Below are 27,347 nucleotides of genomic sequence, written 5' to 3'. Positions count from 1 at the left end.
TCTGTTGCATATCCAAAATCGCCTCTGCACATCGATGCTGTTCTGCCTTAAGCTTCATTCTTTTCTCTCGTTTGAGAACTGATTCCGATCTGGGTTTTCGTTCGTAGCCGAGATTGACCGTCGGAGCCCAGTCCTCCGACTCTTCGTCATCCAAAGCACTTGGGCAGCCTATAGTCCCAATCAAGTCAATATTGGACTACTAACTTAAAAGCACTAAGTAAACGAGAATTTAACGACAACCTAATGCTAATAAGTTCGTTTGCAAACATAACATTACCTCTGACGAAGTGGTCGCTGCAGACACGGGCATTGGCAGACTCTGCTCCTCCCGACTGTAAACGTAAATTTAAAATCCATTTTTTCCTACGTTTTTCGGTTAGAATTTTCCATTTTTCTCCTCTTCGTTGGGCTATTTTTGGTACCCTAAAATACCGTTTATCAGTTTCTCGGGTCGACCTACTGGAGCATCCGTAAACACAACAGGACATAGGCATTTTGCGTACTGTCTGTCTGTGATTTTGCGCTTATCTTTTTCACTTCCGACCGCCAGTCAAATTTCGCGCTTTATGTCGACGTCACGTCTACGTCAAATGAAACCTAGCTATTGTAGGCACCTGTGAGGTGGGGGCGTTCCCCGAGGTGGCCTATCAGCCGCCAAACTGACTTAAGGGAGATAGTGAGCGCAAAGACTGAAAGAGAGACACACGAAAAGTGAAGAACTGGAAACAAAACGTGTGCAAGCCAGCTTATGAACAGAAGGACCTCCGGCCTGACTGTGGGGCGCCACGAGACATTCGGCGATCGGCCAGCATAACCCGGCGATCCAGTCCCGACGGACAGAATAGCGACCGTGGGAGGCAACGCGTGAAATCCTCAGCAGGGCAGGGGTACGCCTCTGCCTGCATCTGTGAGTATCGCTTTCCCACTGTTGGGCGCTAGGCGTAGCTTTGCCAGGGGAGGATAACAGCGGCTGCGCCGACAACGTTGCTGGCCCGTGTCTGTTGTTTCAGGGCGGAGCTACGAGGGAGGCCGTGCGCGGGTGGGGAGAGTGGCTGGACTGCACGATCGCGCACCGTCAGGTGGAGATAGGAGCCTCCTCCCTGGTCTTCTGCTGGCGAGATTCCCCATCCCGGAAGAGGAGTTCCTCTCCTGTCTCTTTCAGCTAAGGAACATTTGCCCGCGTGTGGCTGGACTCTGGGAATATCCGGTTGTTCAGTGATGACGCGACGAATCCTACTTCCGGGTCTAAAGTAGTCTGCGTTTAATATGGCTTTTGTGTTGTTAACATGTTTAACGTTATGTATTTTCTTCTATTTGATCTCAAAAAGCTCCTAAAACAGTCAGTGATCACTGTGGACCTCCCTCGACTTTTATTACCGCTAATCATTTATTTAAGCTCAGTTTTTAAAACCTTAGGATGTAACTACAGCCCAGCCCATGCAGCAGTATATGAATGACTAACCTCGTATTGTGGATGGATTATCTCAGTTGTTCTCCTGGCTGAAGTTTGGTCCTTTTACAGCATCCTGCCATGTGATTATTTGTTCCTGACCACCGAGAACACTTACGGTAACTTTTATCGAGTGGAAAAAAGTTAGCTTGTTTATATTATGCTAACATAGCTGTGTCGCTAGCGGTCACGTAGCACATCATTATATACCAGCTAGCCCAACTTCAGTAACCCTACAAACGTCACTGCTGTTTAGTTTTCTGTCTTCATTTATGTTGGAAGTGATAGCAGAGCTGTACGTTTGAATTTGTTTCCAAAACCCCACAGTCAGGACATGCTATATTGTATTTAGATAGAAGCTAGCGAGCTAACTCCCTGCTAACTTCTAACTCCGTTAAATGTCATAAATTCCGTTTTCATGGATGCCTGGATGTTAAACTCAATTGTTACACCTGGTAGAGCAGAACGCTGATCATTTTATTAAAGATGAAAGACTTTAGACAGTTTTTCAACTCTCAGTAATACCATAGTGATCGTTTGATATATGGACCTGCAGTGGAGTTTAGACCCACACACGGCTAGTGACGTCAGACTGAACAACCGGATAGGACTCTGGGGGGGAAGAGTTTTTAGCATATGAAAAACATTCATTTAGCTTTGTGTGTGGGTTTTTTTTTTGTTTTGTTTTTTAAAGTGTGTAGTTATTCCTGCCGGCAGGGCTTTTAGCGGGTTGTGAACATTATTTTTATTGTATAGCGGGGGTTTTAGCTTTTATTTGGGGATCTGACTGTGTTTTATCCTGAAAATAAATGGTGTGTTTAAAGCCGGCTTAGCTTCTGTGCTCAGAGCGCTGACCCACTCACTCCCTTTCCGCTTGTATGTATACAGACGTGGTGGTGAAGATTTAGGTCCACCAGTTTAGCGGCTACACGTGCACAGCTTACCTGTCCCCACTTGCAGCAGGTAGCGAGCTGCCGTGTACCTGTGACTTTTCCACTCAGCACCCTGAAAATGTCTGTGTGGAAAAATGAGAGTCCAGCTCCTCACTGAGCCTGTTAACTGCTGTGTGTTTCTACTTTAGTGTTATATACACACTGAACTCCTTTTCACGTCTTTTTCTAAATCTTTTTCTTTTCTGTGCTGCTGTTTCTTTCACACTCTTGGTCTTTAAAATCCATTTGGCTCAAACACAACACAACAATGAACTGACGACTCCAGTTTCTCTGCACTGACTGTGGAGGAAACGTGAGAAGTTTCCATTTTTTTTTTTTTCATCAGCTAAAACATGGCGCCACCGTGTGTCAGAAAAACACTTCTGCAGCTTGAAAGACTCAAAGTACATGAAGTACACGAATACCTTTCATCAATATACTCTCTAAATAGAAAACAGTATTTGTATTCAGTCCAGTGATGAATACTGATCAACTTCCAGCTCATCAGATCAGTGTTTGATCAACCATGTAAACGAGGCTGTTGGAGTTTAGTTCAACAACACGATGACCGAGAATAATAATCATAAACTTAATGGAGGAAACTGTTCATCATGTTTACATTATTTTGAAGGGAATCTTGATCAAAGTGTCAAAACTAACACGATGAATATAAACTGTGATTATTTTATGGAAATAAAAAAAAATGTGAACATCGACCTCACAGAGCGTTTATTGTAATTATCGCTCTCTGTTGAACAGCAGTTTATTATGACGTCGTCAGGTTAATGTTATGATGATGATAACGATCTGTGGTTTCATATACATTAGGTGATGCTTTGCCTCCTGACGGAAACGGTTTTAACTGTAAATTAACTGTAAATGTAAAAATATGTTTTGGTTTTAGAAATGTAGTTTTTAAAAGCAGGAACCTGCTTCAGATCCTGCGGTGAGTGAGTGTCATCTCAAACACACTGACACTGGTCCTGAGCTGCGTCTCACATGAACTCTTTCTCCTGAATGTCTGTCGAGTGTGAAGGACACAAAGATGAGCTGCTGTCTTGTTACCTGCTGGACTTTATTCTGCTTCAAAAACAGGATCATCAATAAACAGTATTGATACCATGACTCCAAAAGAAGGATGAGAGTTTAATCATCATTTAAAATGAATGAAACACTGCAGTCTATAAACTCAGAACAAACAGAGTTTTCTCTGATCAGCATTCACAGCTGTAACATTACACTAAAACATTTCCAGCATTGAGGAAAGTTTTCATTCTTCATTTATATCTTTCTATTATACATGAAAGCAGATTATACAGGCACAGGTAAAGATCTCAGCTGACCAGGAGGTTCAGACATGGAGGCCTCGCTAACCACTGCAATTTGGAATAAAATATTTATGGATTTAAAAAGAATTTAAGAAGCAGAAGTTGTTGGTAGAATATTCAAATTCTTCAGCAAATTAAAGGAAGGAAAGAAGACTTCCAGCTTTGAGTCTTGGATGTGTTTGCTCCAAAAATCTGACTGTAGACTTCTGCAAACTCAATCTAATGTTTTGATAGCAGCTTCAAACCAGAGCTGATAAGAGAATGTGTTGATATTCCCTTATTGCTGCTTTCATTTGAGTTCTCTGTCAAATCATCACACAGCAACGTGATGAACTTGTATCAGTGTTCGTTAATGCTCTTCTCATCTCATTCTTCACAGGTCCAGTACAGTCTGATCCAAAGTGATCCCGAAGCTTCACTTTTGGTACTGTTTTGAATCCAGTCTGAACTTTGAACTACTCCTGCTCTGTCTGATGCTTTTCAGTAATTTTTGGCCAGATGGTGGTGCTACAGGATTCCTATCCAAAAGCCTCTGAACTATGCACTTGAATTGCAAACATATTATAACCACCGGTTCACTTAATCAAATGTTTTGCCTGTTTCTAAAATTTTTTCCTCAGTTTTCTATTTCCACTACTACTGCATGATCTAGAAGTTAAGAAGATGACACTAGGACTTTTGGTGGACTGTTGGTGTAATTTGAATCACATTTGAAACATTTACCACATTCAAATGTATAATGTTGTGCATTTTATAATATATGGATGACAGTTATATTACTGTAGCTCAGTAACTTTGCTATATTGCTACTTTATGAGCTCAGGTTCAGTTTTCTGAGTCAGCACAGATGTAGATATGAGAGTCACGTAACCCAACTCTAAACCCAGGGTATACAGGTTCAGTGAATGTGGTGTTGAAGGTGTGGAGGTGGACCAGTGTGCCAGAGATTATGTTATAGAAGGACACGGTACCCATAGGACAGTCCACATACACTGCTACTTTGTAACAGGCAGAGGAGGAGACAGGGATGGCTCTTGATTTGTAATTGTGAGTTGCAAAGTATTCGCCCTCATCACAGTACAAACACCAGGAATGATCAGTTTTGCCAAACCTGCTGTCATCACCGTTTCCTTTCCGTTTTCTTCCTTTGTAAGCCACTGCAATATGAACCTCTCCACTCCACTCAAACTCCCAGTAACAGCGACCCGTCAGAGTGTTGGTACACAGCAGCTGAGGCCAATGATCAAATCTTTCATCATTATCAACATACTGCTGGTCCTCTTCTACATGCACCACCTTCCTGTTGTTGTCAGACAGTTTGAGTTTTCTGTGTATTGCGTTTAGATCCAGATTTAGTTCACAGAAATCTAATGGAAAGAATATGGGGAGAAGATATGCAATCAGTTTGTAGAACTCTAATCATTCAAACTACAAGAGTTACTGTGCTATATAGTCTGAAGATATTCTGGAATTAAAGGAATCATAAATACAGATTACCAGGAAAATTAAGACATACAGTACCTAACTGCAGCATGCAATGATAATTCAACTCCAAGCCTGAAATCTTCTGCATTCACAGCTCAGGGTCCACTACAAAAATTACTTACCACTTCACAGGATGGTTCGTCATGAGATTGTGTTGTTTGTCTTATAGTTGATGATGAATATCACCTTTAGCAATCTTTTAAGTCAAGTTCTCATCCAACAATCCACTTTTTCAATTCACATCTGAACTTTGTATTTTAAATCACACCGCTTTAATTCCCCTTGGGGTGTTTTGAAAAACTCTACTACTTAAGAACTCCCACTCTATTGAGTTAGGGTACACTTGGAGTGTTGAGCAGAGGTCTAAGAGATCCTCAACTCCCAGTTGCATCAGAATGTCAACACAATATTGAGTATGAAATGTCCCAGATAGATGCATCTCAATTATTGAGGCTGGAGCACAGAGCTGTGCCTGTAAAATGACAAGTCCCTAATGGAGTGGTTGGTTTTCCTAAGCAGTCCACATTACACTCCACCAGGGCTTTCCTTTTCATGAAATCTATGAAAATAGAGTCGACAAAATACAAAAAGGTTTGTGGATTATGTCTCATTTAGTGCATGATATGGTCATGTGGCTATTTCCAATTTGTAGAGGACCAGTTTGCAGTCAAGTGTGAAGATGACTGAAGTGAGGATATGTGAACCTTCAAGTCTGAGGCCATGGCTCTAAGCTGCAAATTATTTACACACTTTCAGTGCCAAATGAAGAGTTCAAGTATCTCTGGATCTTGCTAGGGAAGATCTGAGGAGACAGTCAGTTATTTGTGTATCCTCTCCAGTGATGCAGACACTCTACTGACCCTGGTTTTCACGTCACTTCATGAAGATCAAACTCCAGCTGGTAAAGTGACTTTTTATGGTTGTACAACCATACCTTATGATTTTACCTTAAGGTATGCCGGTGGCTTTTTACCTATGCAAATCTTTCTTGGAACTGATTGTTTGTATACCTTTGCTGTGGCTGTATTTTTTTTAAAACTGATCACTTCAAATATACATATATAAAGATGATAAATAAAGTATACTAATTATACTACACAATATAACGGGGTTTAAATTAGAGATGGACCGATCCGATATTACGTATCGGTATCCGGTCCGATACTGACGTAAATTACTGGATCGGATCCATTAAATATCAAAAAAGCACCTCACAAAACTTGCGACACGGCGTAACTCAGCTCATAACCGTAGCATGTCGGAGCAGTATGCATCACGTGATAGAGCGGCTGTGTGTATTTGTAGCTTCGCTACCAATCCGGCATTTCATCTCCGAGGAAGTGATCCCAGAGAGAAGTAAAGCAAGTGTGTAAGTTCATCTCTTAATGTTTGTAAAGCATTCCCACGTTAAGCTTAACAACCGACATATGGAGTGACTGCCTCTTCTTGCTGCTACTTCAATCATGAAACTGATTAATGGTCAGCTGATCGGCTTTTCTGTCGCGAGTCCGTCTCTCTTCTTTGTTTTTGGCCCACGTTGCACCAGAAAGAGGAAACCAGCGGCTGAACAACAGCAGCACGTTTAAGCTTGATAATCGTTTGTTAGAATTTATTTAATATTACTTTCTACACCAGGATCTTTTTCTATGCAAAGATACACTTCATGCACTTATCAGCATACAGTTTAAAAGCTTGCATTAGAGTGCACTGGTGCACAGTTGGGCATCTTTTATGGTTATACCACTGTGAATTTTGCTTTATAAATATGCTCAAGAGTCTATCATATGTTTGACATCCAGCTAAAAATTTGAAAATATATATTTTTAAATCAGTAACTTTGCAAATTCAGAGGAAATGTTTTTTGGACAACAAATGAGTCACATTTTAAAAACAGTTTGAACAATCTGCGCTGTCAAACAGACATTTATGAAGCGCCGGCTATAACATACATGCTTACTGTGTGAAAGGACCCGCGATGTCTTGGAGCAGAGAACCGCATTGTATTGTTGCTTTTCTCTTATGCATAAGCAACACCAGCCTGTCAGAAACGCTCTGTGTGGGTAGAAAATGGTCTGCACCGGCACTGATCCTGACGCGAAATGGCGAGGGTCTCACGCTCAGAGCAACGCTTCATATAGGACCGGGTGCTTCCAAAAACAATAGATGGGGGGCCGATAAGTCTGGGGGCGATACACCTGCTGGGCATGTTGCTGGCTACTTCAGTAAATAGGCGAGACCCTGCTCGACTGGTACATCTGCGGGGATTTTACCTTCTCGAGGAATTACAAAAAGAGCCGATACCGGCCACTTTAAACAATAATTGGGCCCTTGTTTGCATGGTACTCTCAACAACTAAGTGATACACATATCTTTTGTCTTCCTATGGAATCACAACAGTTAAATGATACCCGCGGTGGGCTTTTGCAATCCTGAACAATTTCAAACAATTAACCAGCTGTTGAAAAGCCGGAGCAGGTCTGTGCGACTGGTTTTAGAAGTAGGGGAGACCGGGGATAGTTGTAACGTGGGTCAGTTGTAACACTTCCAATTTCTCCAATCAGGGCTAAGTTTCAAATGATGTGACTCATCCTGTGCATGCTCAATTCAGTTCTGCTATCACATGTGAAAAATCAGCACATTTCGTCAAACACAGACAATTTAACACGAAAAAAAGTAATTTGTATGCCAAAAAGTAAGTTTTTCTACTTTATTTCAATTTATAATAGCATTATCTGCTTTGCAGTTAAACTCATCAAACCTAAATTATGTTATTTGTATGTCTATGGGGATATATTCTGTGTAGGTCTTTAGTGCTAATGTTTTAGCCGTTGGTTGTAATGTTAGCTAGTTCATGGCTATAGGAGTCTGGGTCAGTTGTAACAGCAACAGTCTGGGTTAGTTGTAACAATAATGCAGATGTGACAACTTACCACACTATTACTTTACCTTATATTAAACAAGTTGGGGCAACGACATCAGCAGAAAGAGGTTCACTGGTCGCATTTGTATATGCGGTTAATGCCATTGGTAACACAATTCCTCCACTGTTTGTGTTCCCACACATACATTATGCAGACCACTGTGTCAGAGATGGACCAGTAGGAAGTACTGGTAGTGGAAATAAATCAGGATGGGTGCAAGAAACAGATTTCCTCATCTTTCTGAAGCACTTTGCAAACCACACCAAGGTAAGCCATGATAAAAAGTAATGGAATTGCGATGCTGGTGAACAACTACATTTTTTCAGCTTCATTGTTATGTTCAAAATTGGTGCAAGAGTTGTAGGTTATAATGCCCACTGAGCCAATGAGGCCAAACTCAAGGAAGACCAACCAAAATTAATGAAATATTCATTTGCAGAAAATTCCATAATTTGTCTTTTTTGGGGGGTTGGAATATGTTCAAAAGCTAGATTTCTGCATTCTGTCACACACACACATAGCTACATAAATGGATGTAAGTGCATTCATGTGTTGAATAAACAAAGATTACACGTTAATGTTTTGTTAGTACCCTTATTTCATTGTGTTACATTTCACCCCAGGATATGTTACAACTAACCCAGACTATGGGGTTAATTGTAACATTTCACTCTTTGTGTTTGAGGCCATACCATGCAATGGGTAATTGTGCTGCAGAGAAAATAGCTGCACTATTTAATAGCAGAGACATGTAAATACTTTGCATTACATTTTGAATCTACTACCTTAAAAGAGCTCCAATTTACAGACAGAAATGTCAAAAATGTTACAACTATCCCCGGTCTCCCCTATCACTGCAGCATTTATTTTCTAAAGAGCTGAATGTTATTTGCGACCATCTGTTGTGTTAAAAACTACTCTAAAACCATGAAACCCCTTACGGAAGAAATTCCCGTTTGATCCGTTTTTAAATAAATAAAATGCTTGCATCATTGCATGCTGTGACATCAGAATCACAAAATGAGTGTGATTAAAACACAATTAGTTTGAAAGAGCGATACTGGCTGCTTTGGGGGAAAAGGTGACATCGTGTGCAATGTGTTTTAGAAGTAGCCCAATAGCGCTTATTTTCAAAAGGGCTGAATGTTATTTGTGACCATTTACTGTGTTAAAAAACTAGCTGGCTCTGTCTCCCTCTTAATTCAACATTCCGAAATCCCGATTTTTAAATAAAATGATCGCATCAACCCGTGAAAGAAACCCCAGTAGATGCATAAAAACTAGTTAGATTAAAAACTAGGGGTTTGATTAAATGAAACGCTTGTGAACAGGCTGACATTGCCCATTCAGAAGAAATTCCCATTTGTGCCGTTTTGAAAATAAAATGCTTGCATCGCTGCATGCTGAGATATTGTCAGAATCACAAAATTAGTGCGATTAAAACACTGTTACCAACACTTTTGACTAGATGTAAATAAAAAGCATTCCAGCTTTGTTGATGAGCACTGTGAAGCAAAAGGGCTTCCACCCCTCCACGCAAAAACAAAGAATTGCTCTTAAGAACACATATGTCTGCATGACTGAATGTTGAGACATGCCAAAGCGATAAAATAGTTTAATTATAAAAACCCTATGGTTTGTTTAAATTAAAACCCAGTTAAAAACACAAACTCATATAACCTCTCTGACGCCCTGTGTGTTTCCACGCCTGAACGCGCATGCGCACACGCACGAAACCGGTGAAACAGATTGTCAATCTGGTGTTGTGCCAAAAAGTGACTGTCTGCCAAACACTGATTTCCAGTATTTGCCAAAAACTGATTGCTCATATTTAAACTGCTATAACTTGTTGGGCTATAATATGTGAAACATATGTCAAATGCATCCCTTATGGATGACATAAAGTCATCTTGAACCACATTTGTGTAACAAAATAGAAGCCGCAATCAGTTTTTGGCAGTGACTTTTATATAACCTTTATTTATGGACTTAAAAAAATCTCATTAACATGAAAAATGTCTTTTGTAAGAGTAAGTTGGCCAAGAGGACAGCAGAAATGGCAGCAAATATTACAATAGTTCTGTAAAAATATTTTAAGTGGGGATAAAGGACCAGATTGGTTATAATGTAAGTACAATAACACAGAGTTGTAAAGATACTTTAAAAACGGATAATTTTTTAATTCTCTATATAACGCCTTTGTAAACCCTGTTCACCGAAGTCTATTTACAAACATACGTAAAGATATTACACATAAAATATACACAGAAAGATTGGAAATCAGTTTTTGGCAGACAATCACTTTTTGGCACAACACCGGTTTGGTTGGCCGCCATATTGGACTAGTGCCATCGTATTACTACTCATATGTGTGACTAATCACATCCGGTGGGAAAAAAAATTATGTTTTCTCCCTTAGACGGAGGGGGGTCTGTGGAGGGAGAAGAATAAAAACAGAGGGGCCGGCACACACTTTTCTATGCACAGACAAGATGGAACCTTTCACTCTGCAACCCTGCGTTCCTCTGTACTTGGACGGGGAAGAGATCTGCTTTCCCGACGCCACAAGCATGGCGTCGGGCAGCAGCAACTGGTCCTCATCGGTGATCAGCGACACCCCCGTCACTGTCTACAGTAACAGATGCGATGCGGCCAATGCTCCGCGGAGAGAAGAGAAAAATAAGAGCTTGCTTGTTTTTGCCACTGCCACTTTGTAAATAAACGCCACACACTTCATTAGTCTGCTGCCTGCATTTTGGGTCTTTATTCTCACATCCGTGACATTCATCTTTATTTTTAATGAAATTCACACAGTTGGATGTATTATTTTGACTTCATACCCATTTTTTCAATAAAATGAAAATTGTGAGTCATTAAACAATCCAAGATATTTTTATTTGTTCATGCTGGAAGCAGGTGTTGCAAGTATTTTCCATATTCTCTTCTTAAATGAAATATTGTTTCACTTTTTCCAGTTAAAGTTGTGGAACAATGAAATCGGCCAATGGTCTCTGCAAGGCAGAGTCAGCAGATGTGAGCCAGCAGTTCATCATGAGAGGAGAGGCAATGCTATAGTCATTGGCATTGCCGCTACAAAAGAAAGGGAGGGGAAAATTTCATTTATGTTTACATAATAAAATATGGTAAATATCATAAACAACAACAAAAAACGATATGTACCTAGTAACATTGATCTCCTGGTTTTTAATCTTTAGTTTTGTAGCCGCAACTTGTTGTACCTCCTCATAAACTGCTGACTTTAGAGCTGGAAAAAGAACGTGAGAACAAACAAACATTGAATATCCACACAACAAGGTCTTTTTACAGAAAGCACCACCTTTGGGTGCAAACTTTTGTAATAATAATATGATGCAAGCAAATGCTGCACACACTTCACAAGTAATGGTATACAACATTTGAAAAAGAAATGAACTTTTCACTCACCTAAAAGTCCATCAGTGTTGTTGGCTGAAGGATGCTGTCTTAAAACTGGCCAAAGGAATTTAATGCTGTTCTTCTTATGAACTAAAATAACCAGGCGCATGTCTCCTGCTGCAATATCTATTTCGTTGTTGCGCATAATCATTGCGACACTGGAAAGATATATAAATATTTGACTTATATTGACATATATATATATATATATATACATACATATATATATAAATATTTGACTTATATTGACATACATACATATATATATACATACATATATATATATATACATATATATATATATATATATATATATATATATATATATACATATACATATATATATATATATATATATATACATATACATATATATATATATATACATATACATATACATATACATATATATATACATATACATATATATATACATATACATATATATATATATATATATATATATATATATATATATATATATATATATATATATAAGGGGACAGGACGACTGATCCGTGTTAAGGACAGAATGAATGGGGCCATGTATCGTGAGATTTTGAGCCAAAACCTCCTTCCATCAGTGAGAACTTTGAAGATGAAACGAGGCTGGGTCTTCCAACATGACAATGATCCAAAACACACCGCCCCGGGCAACAAAGGAGTGGCTCCGTAAGAAGCATTTGAAAGTCCTGGAGTGGCCTAGCCAGTCTCCAGACCTCAACCCCATAGAAAATCTGTGGCGGGAGTTGAAAGTCCGTGTTGCTCGGCGACAGCCCCAAAACATCACTGCTCTCGAGAAGATCTGCATGGAGGAATGGGCCAAAATACCAGCTACTGTGTGTGCAAACTTGGTAAAGACCTATAGTAAACGTTTGACCTCTGTTATTGCCAACAAAGGATTATTTTACAAAGTATTGAGTTGTATTTTTGTTATTGACCAAATACTTATTTTCCACCCTGATTTACGAATAAATTCTTTACAAATCCTACCATGTGGATTCATGAATTTTTTTTTTCACATTCTGTCTCTCACAGTTGAAGTGTACCTCTGATAGATATATAGATAGATATATCATGCAAGTCTCATTTAACCACATGTGAATACGGACACACATCTGTACACAATGCTGAGAGTATTGTAGTATTGAGTAGCCTTGATCATTATACTGTAAAATCACCTTCCAGCAGTGACCAGATCTTGTCCAGTGTGATGTGTTTCTGTCTGTCCATCTCGTACAGTGACCCCTTTGGTGTCAATCTCGAAATGCTGGGTAGTTTGGAAGTGTATAAAAATACTGTTGAAGCCTCCATTCACAACTGAATCAAGCTCACCATTCACAAACAGCTCTGGAACAAAAGAGAAGTGCAACTCAAAACCATACCACAAGTTGGAGGATTGTTATAACAATGGAGATGAGGTAGAACCAATAATGAAATTTTATTTCACAGGAAATACAAAAACAAGAGTTCATTAGCTCAGCAAAACTGAAGACTACTGACCCCTGCTGGGATGATGAAGAAGTTTAAGGCTGAGAGCACCACTGACATCAAAGCACAATGGAACAGTCTGATTCTCAGCTTTTAACAAAAACCTGTGGAGAAGAGGAGCTAGAGATACATAGATACAGAGTTAGAATGGAGATATAAATTTGACTTTTCTCTTAGCCAAAAATCAAGCACTTGCATACTCGTTTTCAGTTTCATTAACATACAACGTACAATCTTGAAGGTTTTTGAAAGAGGGATTTGTTATATATTTGTTACATATAAAATATAGAGCCTGACTTATGGAATATTTCATTCCTAAAAATTTGTTTGTTTTTTCCTAGCTGTTTTTCTCATGTATTATGTGATTGTTAAAACAAAAGAAAAACCAACAAAGAAATTGAAAATATTTTTTTACTCTAATATGTCAAAGAAAACAAAATAAATGAATTAAATAAGAGTTTTGAGCCTGGCACATCAGATGTTATTGTAGGTTCAGATTTCTGTTAAAGTGGGTAATGCCTAATGCGGATGTTTAAAAATTTCAGAAAATTATTATTAAAAATAATTATATATATATTTAACTCCAACTATATGTATTTAATACAGTACCATCAGTTGGTTGCAGAGGATTGCCATCAAGTGAATAATGATGTATGAACATATCAAGGAAAGTTTCTGTAAACAGATTTACACAATGCTAGTTACATACATTAATATTGCAAAGCCAAAAGAAAAAAAGTTAAAGTTTATTGTATGGCTGTGGAATATATTTGTGTAATAAACATCAACATTTTCTGATGCATTACAGCAAAACACTCAACAGATATGTTAAGTTTTAACTGTTACCCAACCTATGATGTAAATGTAGATAATTCAATTATTAGAATGACTGAAGAGGCTTATCCAGTTCCTTATTAGTTGAACACTGGTTGGTGTTACATATATAGAAATAGAAAATAACAGCTGTGAACTACAGTACACTACAAAAAAGACATTTACCTCTTAAAGTAGGTCGTTTTTTGCGGGATTGAGATCCAGAGGGCGAGGCTGAATGTTAGAATTAAATACATTAGTTTCTTTAAAAAAAACACCATTTTAAATTTAGAAAATCTTTAAAGAAACAACTCTAAAATATAGCATATAATACTCTTTTTTCCAGCAAACAACTGAAGCAGAGACACATCCACACAATTTCATAAACCTGATTTCAATGGAAAACCAAATAGTATTATGAAAACGGGTGAGGTAGAAGAACAATTAATAAGCAATTTTTCAGTTATGTCATTTAAACTTATCCACCTTCACTACATCTGTTCCTGGCAGCTTCACTGTTACACCTCTTTACCTCTCATTTATACAAATGTATTCTGTTTACTGAATTTTCTCCAGAGCATACCTCCACTGCTCTGGGTTCTCTTCCTCCTCCCCCTATTGTCACTACATACTACTTTTGAATTCATATGATTTTTTTTCATGTTACTTTGGAATATTCTGGGGTTTTTTCAGTCTAAGCATTTGATATTTTACCGGTGTAATAAATTTAAGCGGGAAATCTCTTAACTCATTCACTGCCATTGACGTCTATAGCCGTCAATTGCGGTGCATGAGTCAATGGGTTTAACTCATTCACTGCCAATGGCTGGCAGTGAATGAGTTAATGGTAGTGTAGTATTTGAATTACAAGGATCACAATTCCCTATTATACTCACTAAAAAAATTACTCTCTAAAATGAACCACAACAATCCTTTAAATGTTGTGTCAAATAAGGATTTATATCATCTTGCCACAAAAAAAACTAAACTTACTTTTTATGCATTTTCAAATGATAGAAACATGTTTTACTCAAAAAAGCAAAGTAAAAACAAAATGTAGCAAAAACATGCAGCACAATGTTTAAGTGACACAAAATACATAATTTAAATCTGGATTAAAAAAGAAAATAAAGTCAGATAAATTTTAAATTGAAAAAAAAATATGTAACTCCATACTGTCAACAGTAGATTGCACAGGTATGAGAGTTTTCTCATAAGGTTATTCTTTTTTTTAAATCACAAAAGACTGAAAAGCATATAAATCCCAAATACTCACAAAAGTAAAATCCTCTATCTGAAAAAAAACATTAAACAAACAGCGATTAATTTACTTTGCAATTTCAAATTAGTCGTAGTAATAAAAAAAAAAAAAACACATTAGACTAATACTAAAATTCTGCAAAAATGTTTAGCATTTCTGTGATGTATAAAAAAATGAACTGACATTTACAGTTTTTTTTTTTCTGGTTTTACTGGCCACATTCATGTAGTACTTTATCTGTTTCCCACTATAGAATCACACTGTAGAATTACCAGTTAACAAGTGTGTTAACTCCTATCTCCACGAATTCATCATACTGCTGCACTGAAATATTGTGAGATACACACACACACACACACACACACACACACACACACACACACACACACACACACACACACACACACACTACCAGCTCCATTAAAAAAAAAAAAAATTTCAATTCATTTAGTTACTTTCCTAGCTGTACTTGCTCATTTCAGTGTAGCTTTAGTTCAAAGGTTTATTTGTACTTCAGTTAGTTTAATATTCAGTATAAATCTTTTCAGTAGTTACATCAGAATATAGTATGCAGCATGTGTCATATCATACCTCCATTAAGAAATTGTAAAATATCTATCATTTCTCCTGTAACAAGAACAGCAAAAAGATCACGTGAAAGCAAGAAATAAGCATCACATTTACATGTATAGTCAAATCAATTTAATTTAATGTATTTAACACCAAATCACATCAACATCAGGGCACTTTGTATTGTAAGGTGAAGACACTGCAATAATTCAGAGAAAACCTGAACAATCAGTTAACCAGCTATGTATATAATAATGAACTACTCAAATGGCCTAAAGGTTTCATGAATGAATCAAGTCATAAACTAAGTGCCTTCCTCTTGTAAATCCAAACATTCTTTTTGAAAAACAAATTAAAGCAGGAATTGCTTCTATGGAGCAAACTGAGATGATGATAGAAGCTATCATTATTATTGTTGTTGTTGTTGTTGTTGTTGTTGTTGTTGTTGTTGTTGTTATTATTATTATTATTATTATAAGAAATTTGGATTAGAAAATTTAAAATAAATGAAAATTAAAAATTAAACTAATGTAGCTCCAAGAAATACTTTCAACAAAGGCAGGCATAAGAGAGGGTTTGCATGGAAGGTTTGAACACAAAAAATTGTAAGGCTTACAAAACCCTACAGAAATCATGTTACATATACATGGTCACTGCTAGTACAAGTAATAATCATAGTCATAGTCATAATATTATATCTGTATTTATAAATGGCATACTAAGGAGGAGTAATGCTGCAAACTACGAAACATTTTTGTAATATTTATTGAGAAGGTTCAGATACATTTATGGGAAACATTTGAAATTTAACTGATGAGTCAGATAATGAAAATGTGTTTAATCCTATTTGAATTAATTAAGCATTAAGTATTAACTGTAGGGTATTGCTGTTTAATGCTATACCATCAAATTGTATACTATATTCAGTAGTACAAGATGGTAGCTATGTATTCATTTTTTCCCATTGCCTTAAAAAATGTACTTAAAACTAAGTTAAGGGTTCTCATATTATACTAAACTACATTTTTAGGGAAATAAAATGTCTTAATATTTAAAGTAGAAAACACCATATTAAAAAGTAGAGGTTGAAAATGTGCATGTAGGTACAGTATGTAAGAGTCAGTTGTTAAACTGTTGTATTCTGTCAAAATGAATACTTAACTATGGTAATGTGTGGTTTTTTTTTTTGACATTTTTATCTCTATAAAAAGAAAAATGCATTTTATTTAATTCTATCCTAACAGAGTACCTGGATCAAGTGAGGAGAACCAGTGCTCAAAGGCTCTCTCAACAGCAGTTGTTGCTGAAAAGAAAAAAGAATTAATTGATGTGGAAAAAAACATGCCAGTATTTCAATCAAATGTAAAACAATTTTACAAATGCGCACTAACCTAAATACCAAACCTGAATAAATATTGATCATTTACATATATTTTTTTAACTTAGCTTTTTAACTGTTAACTTTTTAACTATTCTGATCATTTTCTCTTATTAGAAAAACCTTCCTGTGCACAAAATGTCTAAAAGTACACGTATAATCGCTTTTACTCACTCAAACCTTAACAGCAGGCTGACATTATTGTTAGCTTACAGAACAATCCTGAATATTTCTGCTCTCAGCTAATATCACATTAGATAACCCTTGAGATGGTCAAAAGTGCTTAGACTGACAAAAAAAAACCTTAAGAATTTAAGTGCAATAAAATTATGCTTTTATAATTATAAAAAAATTGAATAATCAGAATAACTTGACTTCTTGCTACTGGTGGACTTGGTCTGTAGCTTGCCTCTTGTGCAGCTAAAAAGTTGAAGGGAAAGAGGCTGGCTGACAAAGTTGAAGTGAGATGGCTCATAAACAAATGGGCATCTTCTTTAATAGGCCACGATGTACTGTATCTGAGATAGCAGCTGCTCTGTATCTAATGCAATTGCTCAGAGTGGTCGTAATAATTTCTGACATCCAAATTTGTGTCATTTCTTTATCTCTATGTAGTAAAGCTGTCCCTGTGCAGTATGGAATCATTTTATACAGGAAAATGTTTATAGTTTTCTGAGACTATAAGGAGAAAAATTTTTTTGTTTGTGTGTGTCAATGTGTCACACACAATATAGACAAAGAAAATGTCATTGTGTTTACGCTTGTGGATCATATTATACACATTTGTAACACTTTGAGACATATTTTGGTGCATAAACAAAAATATAAAATATAGAAAAAAAAAGTCTTAAACAGTTAAAGTGTTTTTGTTAAAACTCTAGAATTAAAGCTAAAACTTTTGGTGGTGTACAGAGTCATAATTACCAAAAAAGCAAACTCATGCTATATTTAATGTCATTTTTTGTGTAGAGTTCTTTTAAGTATTTAATTTTTTCAGTGAGAAATGTAAATATCTGCATTTAGGAAGAGAAAATAATGAAATAATAATGAAAATAATTTTTAACAATTAAAAGAAAACGTCATGATGAATACTACTCGTTTTGCATCGTCTTTGTTTGTGCTGCTCACCAACATTATCGCTCCTGTGACGAGTAGAAGTACCACGGTGTCTTGAAATGGATTGACGTCCAGGGGGCTTCCTTCTCTGTGGTGCTTCACTTTCCTTGGGTTTATGAAGCACATGTATGGTCTCTCCCAGAGGCTTTGTGACAACCATAGATGTGAGCGGCGTCACAAAGCTGTACTTCAGTGAGAGACTCAAAGCCTCCTTCTTCACTTGCTCTTTCTCAGGTCCAGATAACTGGAGCCTGTGTCATAAAGCATTAAGTAAATATAACGATTGATTTAGTAGTAATATATGATAAAGTAATTTACACATATTTGTGTATCTTTAATTCTTCCATGTCCCCAGCTATTCCTTGGCAATTTAAAATTACAGTTTGAGTCCCAACTTTGGAAAATTAAAGAACATTTTAGTGGAATCTAATATGGACATAGAAACATGGGGAAAAATAGATAAACTCATTGTTATGTAAACATCCTGCCTTCTTTTTATTTGACATATTTGTGGGAGAGTTGACTTTAGAGCCAAGATGCTGAATTTTAACTGTATTCTGCTGCTGTAGTAAACATAATTTCCTGTCTTTGTTGTAGCTTTAGATTTTTAACTTGTTTTGTAAATTGCAGCTTAGTTGTTGAGACCGTGGGATGCCATCTATGTCATGAATAAGCACACAACTTCGGAAGCTGATTCAAAACTCTATACTGGACAAATTGTTTCTTGCCAGGGAAAACATTTTAAAATGGTCGCTGAGTTCTTCAAACATGATCAATCTTGGATGGAAATGCTACATTGTAACTATTAATGTTACTTTTGACCAAACAAACTTTTGCCTTTTGGACTGCAAGTCACATCAAATGATCTAAAGACGTTACCTTGGGTTTCAGGGAAATATATGATGGGCCTTATCCAATATCCCACATTAGTTATGCACTCAACAGTTAATGAAGAGAAAAATTTGTGTCGCTGCCCTTTAAAAAGTAGCTATTAGGAAATAAAACAAGAAGAAAGATGTCACAACTGGGACAGCAGCCGTGTGATGTGTGGAAACGGAGGACTCGAATGCAGCACTTACTTGAGATGCAGGGTGATTTATTTACAGAAAATAGAACACAAAGTGGGGATGGCAAAACAGAGCTAAGGATAAACTAAACTGGGGAAAACTAAACTATAGAACGGCAAACCTGAAACACGAGAGGAGGACTGCAGGGAGAGCACATAGAGGAGTCACGGAGAGGTTAATGCAGAGTACGCAGGGTAACACAGAGGATGAACACAGACGACGCGACAAGAAACACAGGCAGGCACACACTATAAATACACAGAAGGACACTGGGAAATCACACACAGGTGGGAGACACAGCTGGACCTGATTAACCTGACGAGACAGGGGAACACTAACACCAGGGACCAACAGAGGGAGCACAAACCCAGAAACCCAGTATCCAAAACACAAACCATCCCAAAACAGCCCACAGATAATAATAATAATAATAACATCAATAAATACACTAAACACAAAATCACTGAGTCACGGACTCAGGACCATGACAAAAGATGGCATATATGGTACTTACTCTTTGTCCAGAAGCTGTTTAACTGTGAGGTAGGCCCAAACTCTCTGGATAAGGTCATCAGACACACTTCCACCAGATTCCACAATGCCATTTGGGTCAGAAAATACTAACCTTCTATTACTCTGTCATAATTAAAATATATTGTAATGTCAGTATGCAGGGAAAAGAAACTTTCACAAGATTACAGCTGATAAATATCTTAGATCAAACATTACCGAAATAGCCACAACTTGAGGTGTGAAGGTTTCAGTGTCATTGTCTGTGATCTGTCCGGCCACCACAATCTCAGAACCATTATAATACTGACTGAAGTTAGTCTGGGTTAGATTGGTCCCACCCACATAGATCATTGTCACATCTGTCAGCAAAGGAGTTGCCACCTCTTCATAGAAACCCTGTTTACATACAGTGTGGACATGATGCAAATCATGCTAATTTCTTCCTAAATCTGTAGTGATTTCAAATCATGTGGTAGGAAGAATACAAAATACCTTCAGCTGTAAATCAGCATCTGAGTCTACATAAATCCGTCGTGCCACACCGTTATTTTGCAGCGACATTTTCTTAAGGAACTCAAAATCAACATCAAAACCAAAACCCAGACAGTAAACTGGGAATTTGCCTGCAACAGCCTCTCTTACATTTGACTGTATTTTCTCCAGATTTGTCACCCCTGAAAATACATAAGACACAGTCAGCTCAGCTCAAAAACAATGGAATCCCACACTTGATAAAAGAAAAAGTTAAAACGGAAAATATTGAATAACTGATCTGTACTCATTAATCTCCCTGCATTCTTGAGTGTTGTGCTGCAAATGTATTCTTTACATCACACATACTGTCCAAACTCCATGCTGTCATCATCACTCCAGCCTTGCCTGCCTTCTACAAGTGCTAAAGCTCTCAGTGCTCTTCTATCAGCCTGCCTTTCAGACTCCTTTGTAGTACCTCCTCATTTGTACCACTTGATCCTACATCTCTACCTCTGCATCTAGACTCTGAGAAGTCCTGTCCTACCGTTACTGGACTCCACTCTGCCATGTTGATTTGTCAAAGTCTTATCGCCAAATCTCAAACTGTTCTTCATTAAACCATGTTCAGGTCTTTCAAATGATCTCTCCTTATTGAAATCACAATAAAATCATTGACTAAAATCATTAAGTCCAGAAGTATTTGTGCACATTTTTGTACAGGTGTCATTTGTTATAACCTTTGGTTGGCTGTCCATCTGTGAGGAGTATAAGGATTGATGCTGAACCTTCTCTGTCATGCGTGTTCAGCATATTTGCTCCTTGCAGCAGTGCTTGATTGATGTCTGTGTCTGAAAGTCAACAACAAAGTTTCAGTACTATAATTCTTCTGTTAACTGTTTGATATTAAAAGATATATACTGATTTCTGCAACTCCTCACATCCTCCAGCTTGAATGTTGCGTGCAAAGTTTTTGGCGCTTTCCACGTTTTTACTGTTGGCCTGAACAAGTTCCAATTTCCAGGGAAAAATGTTGCCATCAAAAGTGATCAAACCAAAATGGTCATCTTCTGCCAGGTCATTCAAAATATGGATTAACGCGATCCTAGTCTGGGAAAAACAACATTTACACATTACAGATTTTATAAAAGATTTAAAAAAGACATTAAAAGAAATAAGGTTTTTTAGTAAATGATAGACATAGCAGACCCTTTAAACCATTTACCTGCTCTATTTTTCGGCCTTGCATTGAGCCACTTTTGTCAATAACAAAGACGACATTTTTGGAAATTCGGGGAAGATTGGATGGAGCAAAGTGATGAACAAAGTACCCAGCAGATTTCTAAAGAGCAGGAAAAAAGATTGCTTTAGTCAGATTTTTATTTAATAGCCAGACAAAGGATATGGTACTGATTTGAAAAACCTTTTCTGGCCCATGCAGTTTTATGTTGTGTGTAAATTGCTAATTGATCAGGGTTTACCTTGATGTCTCCCAATCCATTGTTCCTGTTGACATCATAAACAATAACCAGATCTCCATTCATACCCTGCTCTCCACAGTTGTCACACATTGTCTGTTGATCCACTGTTGGATAGAAATACACCCATGCCTAGAAACAGAAAGAATTGCATTCTTTAGACTCTTCATCGAGTGAGAGGTCAGTGATTTTAATTTCTGTCAAAACACTGTCCTGTACTTCTCATTGCTTTGGCTTGATAAATCTAAAAGGTGCATATACAAGTCATTGTTACCGAAAGGTTTGGACACTGTAGATTAGAAATAAAGAGAAAATGCAGTGATTTTTAAACAATTTAAACTCTCCATTGAAAAAAAAACAACAACTCGGGATCCGAGTTTTTTGTCTGAGGTTCAATAAAAGTCTTGTAATGCGTTTAATGCATAAAATATTAAAAGAAAATCAGAATTCATTATTATGAGTAAGAGTCAACATTCTGACATATATAGCACAGGAAGACTTCAATAGTTCAAGACTAACATGACTCAAAACAACAATGCAAATACTGTAGGATTCGGTTACATTATGTCACTTAATACCAGAGATATGATACAGCACACAGGGACAGTTGAAATCAGTATTTAACAGATGTGATCATTGGGCATTCAGTTGGTACTGCATTAACAAAATTTGTAGTTGTAATCACTATCTTCTTCTATCTCTCATTCACACACATGCATTCTGTCATGTTTCTTGTTTCTGCCGACCTTCTCTCTAGAGCATACCTCCACCTTTCCTCACTACAAATCTGTCACTTCAGCGACACACATCACCACTGTTTCTCATGCAGTCTAACAGTTCTATTTGGCAATCTATCATATGTCATGTGAATCAACTGGCTTTTTACTCTTTATCCTCTTCGTAGCTGCCCTAACTTCCTCCTTAAGAACTTCCTCCACTTCATGATTCACTGTCATTCCTCCATCTGTCCTCCTTTCTGTCTCATTTTCTTCAGTTCCTCAAATTATTTATTCAATTTTTCAACAAACTCTCTTCATTTGTTAATACCATTACCTATTACGCTAACCTGCTGCACATTCTCTCCAGTTTGATCTCTCAATCTCAAAGTCCTTTTCTCCTTTCTTAGTGTCCAGCCTCACATACAACCAGTGTTGGTCAAGTTACTTGAAAAAAGTAATCAGTAACTAATTACTGATTACTTCCCCCAAAAAGTAATCCCGTTACTTTACTGATTACTTATTTTCAAAATTAATTACTTAGTTGCTTAGTTACTTTTTAAAAACACGATTTACAACCTGAAGAGGTGATAAAGAGATAGATCTTTCAGCCCAATTCTACTTTTTCTACATAATCCATCATACAAAATGTAATCAAATGGAAAAGTCTCTTTTTAAAACTTGTTTTATTAGTTTTACTCTTTTAACTTTATGCATCAAGCAAAAATTTAATTATATGCAACATTCTCTGACTTGAAGAAATTAGTTTAACATTTAAACCTATTTTCTGCACATTCCAGCACATAAAATAAAATATTTTTTGTGTTTACACTCAGTCTTTCAAATAGATGCAAGTCAAACACAGCAGAAAATAAATGAAGTCAAAGACTCAGTGGTCCTGTTGCTCTATTTTCACCTGTAAAGCAGGACTGCGGTAGGCGGAGGTTTACCCTGGTGCAGGTGTGCCGCAGCGGTCAGTGGAAGAATCCGCGAGTTTCTCTGTGAGTTTCCCATTACGTGGTTGCGCACTTGGTGCTTGCTTGGAAGTTTAGGGGTTTTTTTTCGCTGTAAAAAGAAGTTTTCTTCCCACGCACGATGGACGCTAATGTTTTTGTCACTTTTTATGGAATCAAACTCAAAGTAAGGTCAGTACTTCCACGCTTTAAACGCTGCACGCTCATACTCTCTCCCACAATCGATATGTGATCCATTGTTGATCTGCACACAGCTGTTGTCACTAACGGCGCACTCGCTTACGTCAATGTCGTGAGACATTCTCGCAAAAAAAAATTCACGGTTTTAGTAACGCAGTAACGCAGCGTTCCTACGGGAAAGTAACGGTAATCTAATTATCGTTTTTGCAATAGTAATCCCTTACTTTACTCGGTACTTGAAAAAAGTAATCAGATTACAGTAACGCGTTACTTGTAACGCGTTACTGCCCATCTCTGCATACAACCCACTAAGAGCCTTTTCCTTTGCCACATCTCTTTGCTGTATGCATAGATTTTTTTCTAGGCTTCCTCTTATTGCTGTGACTCTTAGTGTTTATAAAACTAACTTTTGTGTTATAACTGTACCTGTTTATTAACATGTGTTTTGGTGATGGCATTAGCGAGGGCTTTGGTGCTCAGGCCTCCTTTCACATCGATGAAATTGATGCCGGCTTCCTCGTGAATGTACACATCCACCTGGGAACAAGTATAATAAAATAAAACAGAAGATCTAATCATGTGTGGTCTTATCTCAGCATTGTTTTCCTAAACAATCACTGAACAGATACCAAGATGGAAGTCACCTTGAAGTCTCTGACAGGCTGCATGGGTTGAGCATGAATTTGCAGCTCATACTTGCCATGTGTGCGTTTCATCAGTTCCTCATATGTGAGTTCAAAAGTGACCTTTTTGTGAGCAGCCACAGTTACAGAGGTCTTAAATTCCTCCAGAGCCCTCCCTACAGAACTGCAGCAGAAACAATAATTATTTCATATAAATGCATTTAAAAATCAGTTATTCCTGAAGAACAAACTTGATTTTTGAGTAAACTGACTAAAAAGCAAGGATTAAAGTGATATTTGGCAGGTGGGGGGACCCCTAAGATCAGGTAGTATGCAGTGTAGTGTGGGGAAAAGAATTACTTTGTAATAAGTCACATACTAATCCCTTTTGTGAGCTTTTTTTTTTTTTTTTTTTTTTTTGTGTAAAGAGTGTGCTCAGCTAACCTGTGCTACTATTCCAGTTTTCACTGCTCTTTGTGGATTTGGACAACTGCATTCAAAAGTGTACAAACTTACGTAAGCTATAGCCTGTGGCTAATTTAGCACACTTAAATTGTTTTGTACACTCCTTCAGAAAAACAGAATTCAGCAAAACATCATGAATTGGTTCAATATCTGATTTAAAATATATACAATAAATTAGGATATGACATGTAAGATTTAACTTTTTAATCTAACCTACTGAGCTGTGCAACCCGGGATGTCATTGTTTCACTTTAATCCCTGCTAAAAGGTTTTTTTCCTCCTCACACAGTTAAACAAAATTAATTTTAGGAACTGAAGATACAGAAGAAGACATTAAAAAAATTTTACTGAGAATTTTTTCACATAAACCTGTAAGTTAATTAATGAATTTAAATACCTGACAAGCCCAGCACTTTCACCACGGGACACAGCTTCAGCGTACTGCTGCTGAGCTTGCTCCTTAGCTTTCACAACACCATCATAAACTTGGCCATCGATAAACCTGAAGAGGACCAAGAAAGTCCTTGTGTACACACTACTAAATATCAGGCAATTTGTTCTTCAGTGTAGAATTTACAAATGTCTCTGGATTGTTACAGATCACTTTAACTTCACATACATTTGGAATTTACTGATGAAGGCATTCTTGGGAATCCGAACATGGAATTCAATTTCCTTTGACTCGTCCATACGATTGGCCACACGGCTTGTGATGACAGTGGTGGCATAACGACTGGTCACTGTGGAGTTGATGTGAAAGCTGTAGACGTCCCAGTCATCCTGAGAAAACACGACAGGGTTAACCGATCTCATTGGCTGGTTTCAGTGGAATTTTATTGGTCTCCCTGCAAAAACCCTAAAATTAGTTTTCATCTAGTGTTCAGGGCACACACTCAAAAGAGCATGACACTCACTTACATTTATACTTTTACTTTTTATGCATCAGAATGGGAGTTGTTAGAAATATCCAACACATATTTCCATAGTTCAAACAACTAAACAAGCCAAATTTACCTTAACCAATCAACACCATCATCAAATAACAAGCTCAAACAATTAAAATGAGATCTGTGATTGTGGATGCACAGAAAGGATAAGGTAGACATACAAACACATACAGTCAGAATTCTTTCACTTCATGGGACATTACATGATGTTATATTGCTTGGCAGAACACTTCATCTTACCCCAATCCTTCTTTTTGTCTCCAAAGTAATGCGCAACTGCCAGTGTTAATGTGTCAGCTGACTTGTACACACACAGCACATGAACAAAATGAAATAATCCTGAGGATTGTCACAAGAACCTTCAATCCACAGAGTTTGGTGTTGAACTGACAGAAAGATGCTGAGACACAAAATATTCAATCGCACACCTCAGATATCTCATTATCTGTGAAATATTAATTGCAGGGGTACATAAAAAGTTTGTTTTCTTTAGCGTTTGGCTTTTAAACTATTTATTTAACCGTATATATTTAATTTTAAATTTATGGATCTTTAAAGTGGTGCTATGGCCGTTTATGTATTTTGACCCTACCTTGTTTAGCAGTGTGGAAGTCAAAGCCAGCTGCAGCCCAATGAGGGTGAGCTGCACCACAGTTCTCCCCATGATGCCTCCTAGCAGAGCACAAGCACAGCTGAAACTGTCTTTTTAAGTCAAACATGGACAACATTATTGTGTACATATATTTTTTTTAAAGGGCAAACTTCACTTTCTCTCCCTCCTCTTTCACCTTCCACCCACACAAAATACTCCCCCAAAGCAGTAATTTACCAGAAATCCAGCAGTTTCTGTAAACTTTAATGTTGACATTGAGGGTCAAACCAGTGCACATCACAAGGACTTTGTCACCACAAGAATCTTTTCTGTGATAGGTAATACTGTTTTGGTCAATTTAAATGAAAGAGACAAATTGACTCCACTCTATTGATGAAACAAGTATGTGAATAATATTGTTTGGTGTCAAGCAAAAATGTATATACTTCAAGTATTTCTAACTTTTTAAAGAAGAAAAAAATCTTTCAAGGTGAGGAAAGTGCTGAGAAAACCCAAGACAGTGATAGCAAATTTAGAAGTCACATGACAGTTAGTCCAGAATTACATTTATTTGTGTATGTATTTACTTATTTTTCCAGAGTGGATTTCATATGATTGGATTTGTAATATTCTGACTTTCAAACCAGCAAGTTCTTTTTTAAAAATAAAATACTGACAAGATTGACCAGCCTGTTCACTGCCTGGATTGATTACAAGAAGGCCTATGACTCAATGCCCCACATATGGATCCTGGAATGCCTAGAACTGAGGGAATTGAACTACCAGAGGGCAACATTGCAGACATAGAGGACAGCTACAAGTACCTGGGCATCCAACAGGCAAATGGAAACAATGAAGACACTGCTAGGCAAGCAGCAACCACCAATTACCTGCAGAGGGTCAGGCAAGTCCTGAGGAGTCAAGAACCAGATCCAGGCTATCAACACGTACGCCCTGCCCGTAATCAGGTACCCGGCTGGGATAGTAAGCTGGCCAAAGCAGGAGATAGAAGGCACTGACATCAAGACAAGAAAGCTCATGACCATACATGGAGGGTTTCAACCCAAGTCCAGCACCCTGAGGCTGTACGCTAAGCAGAAGGAAGGAGGTCAAGGACTGGTGAGTGTCAGCACCACAGTCC

At 37.5% G+C, this 27,347-nt stretch overlaps 2 protein-coding genes and 1 long non-coding RNA gene across 3 annotated transcripts in view; 1 reads left to right on the top strand and 2 right to left on the bottom strand.

Moving 5' to 3' along the window:
- Positions 1-27,347, top strand: part of LOC120740601 — a 72,155-nt gene that overhangs the window by 17,444 nt on the left and 27,364 nt on the right. The window lies entirely within an intron of this gene.
- Positions 68-329, bottom strand: LOC120740629. Its single transcript, XR_005697414.1, has 2 exons — positions 278-329; positions 68-168 (listed from the first exon to the last, which is right to left on the bottom strand). It is a non-coding gene; the product is annotated as an uncharacterized LOC120740629 (long non-coding RNA).
- LOC120740577 (inter-alpha-trypsin inhibitor heavy chain H3-like) lies at positions 10,993-26,338 on the bottom strand. The gene is made up of 23 exons (XM_040043035.1): positions 26,207-26,338; positions 25,287-25,447; positions 25,065-25,169; positions 24,224-24,386; positions 24,006-24,116; positions 21,713-21,841; positions 21,457-21,573; positions 21,173-21,341; positions 20,972-21,082; positions 20,253-20,434; positions 19,977-20,156; positions 19,762-19,883; positions 18,193-18,431; positions 16,936-16,989; positions 15,708-15,743; positions 15,132-15,149; positions 14,042-14,089; positions 13,652-13,717; positions 13,055-13,162; positions 12,733-12,901; positions 11,561-11,709; positions 11,297-11,381; positions 10,993-11,206 (listed from the first exon to the last, which is right to left on the bottom strand). Exons 1-23 carry the CDS (start codon positions 26,276-26,278, stop codon positions 11,092-11,094), a joined length of 2,709 nt encoding a protein of 902 aa, XP_039898969.1. The 5' UTR covers positions 26,279-26,338; the 3' UTR covers positions 10,993-11,091.

Source organism: Simochromis diagramma, unplaced genomic scaffold, assembly GCF_900408965.1.
Source record: "Simochromis diagramma unplaced genomic scaffold, fSimDia1.1 OVJJ01000433.1, whole genome shotgun sequence".
NCBI classification, from domain to species: Eukaryota; Metazoa; Chordata; class Actinopteri; order Cichliformes; family Cichlidae; genus Simochromis; species Simochromis diagramma.
The sequence above is the reverse complement of the archived record's forward strand: the minus strand, read 5'-3'. Positions and strand labels throughout refer to the sequence as shown.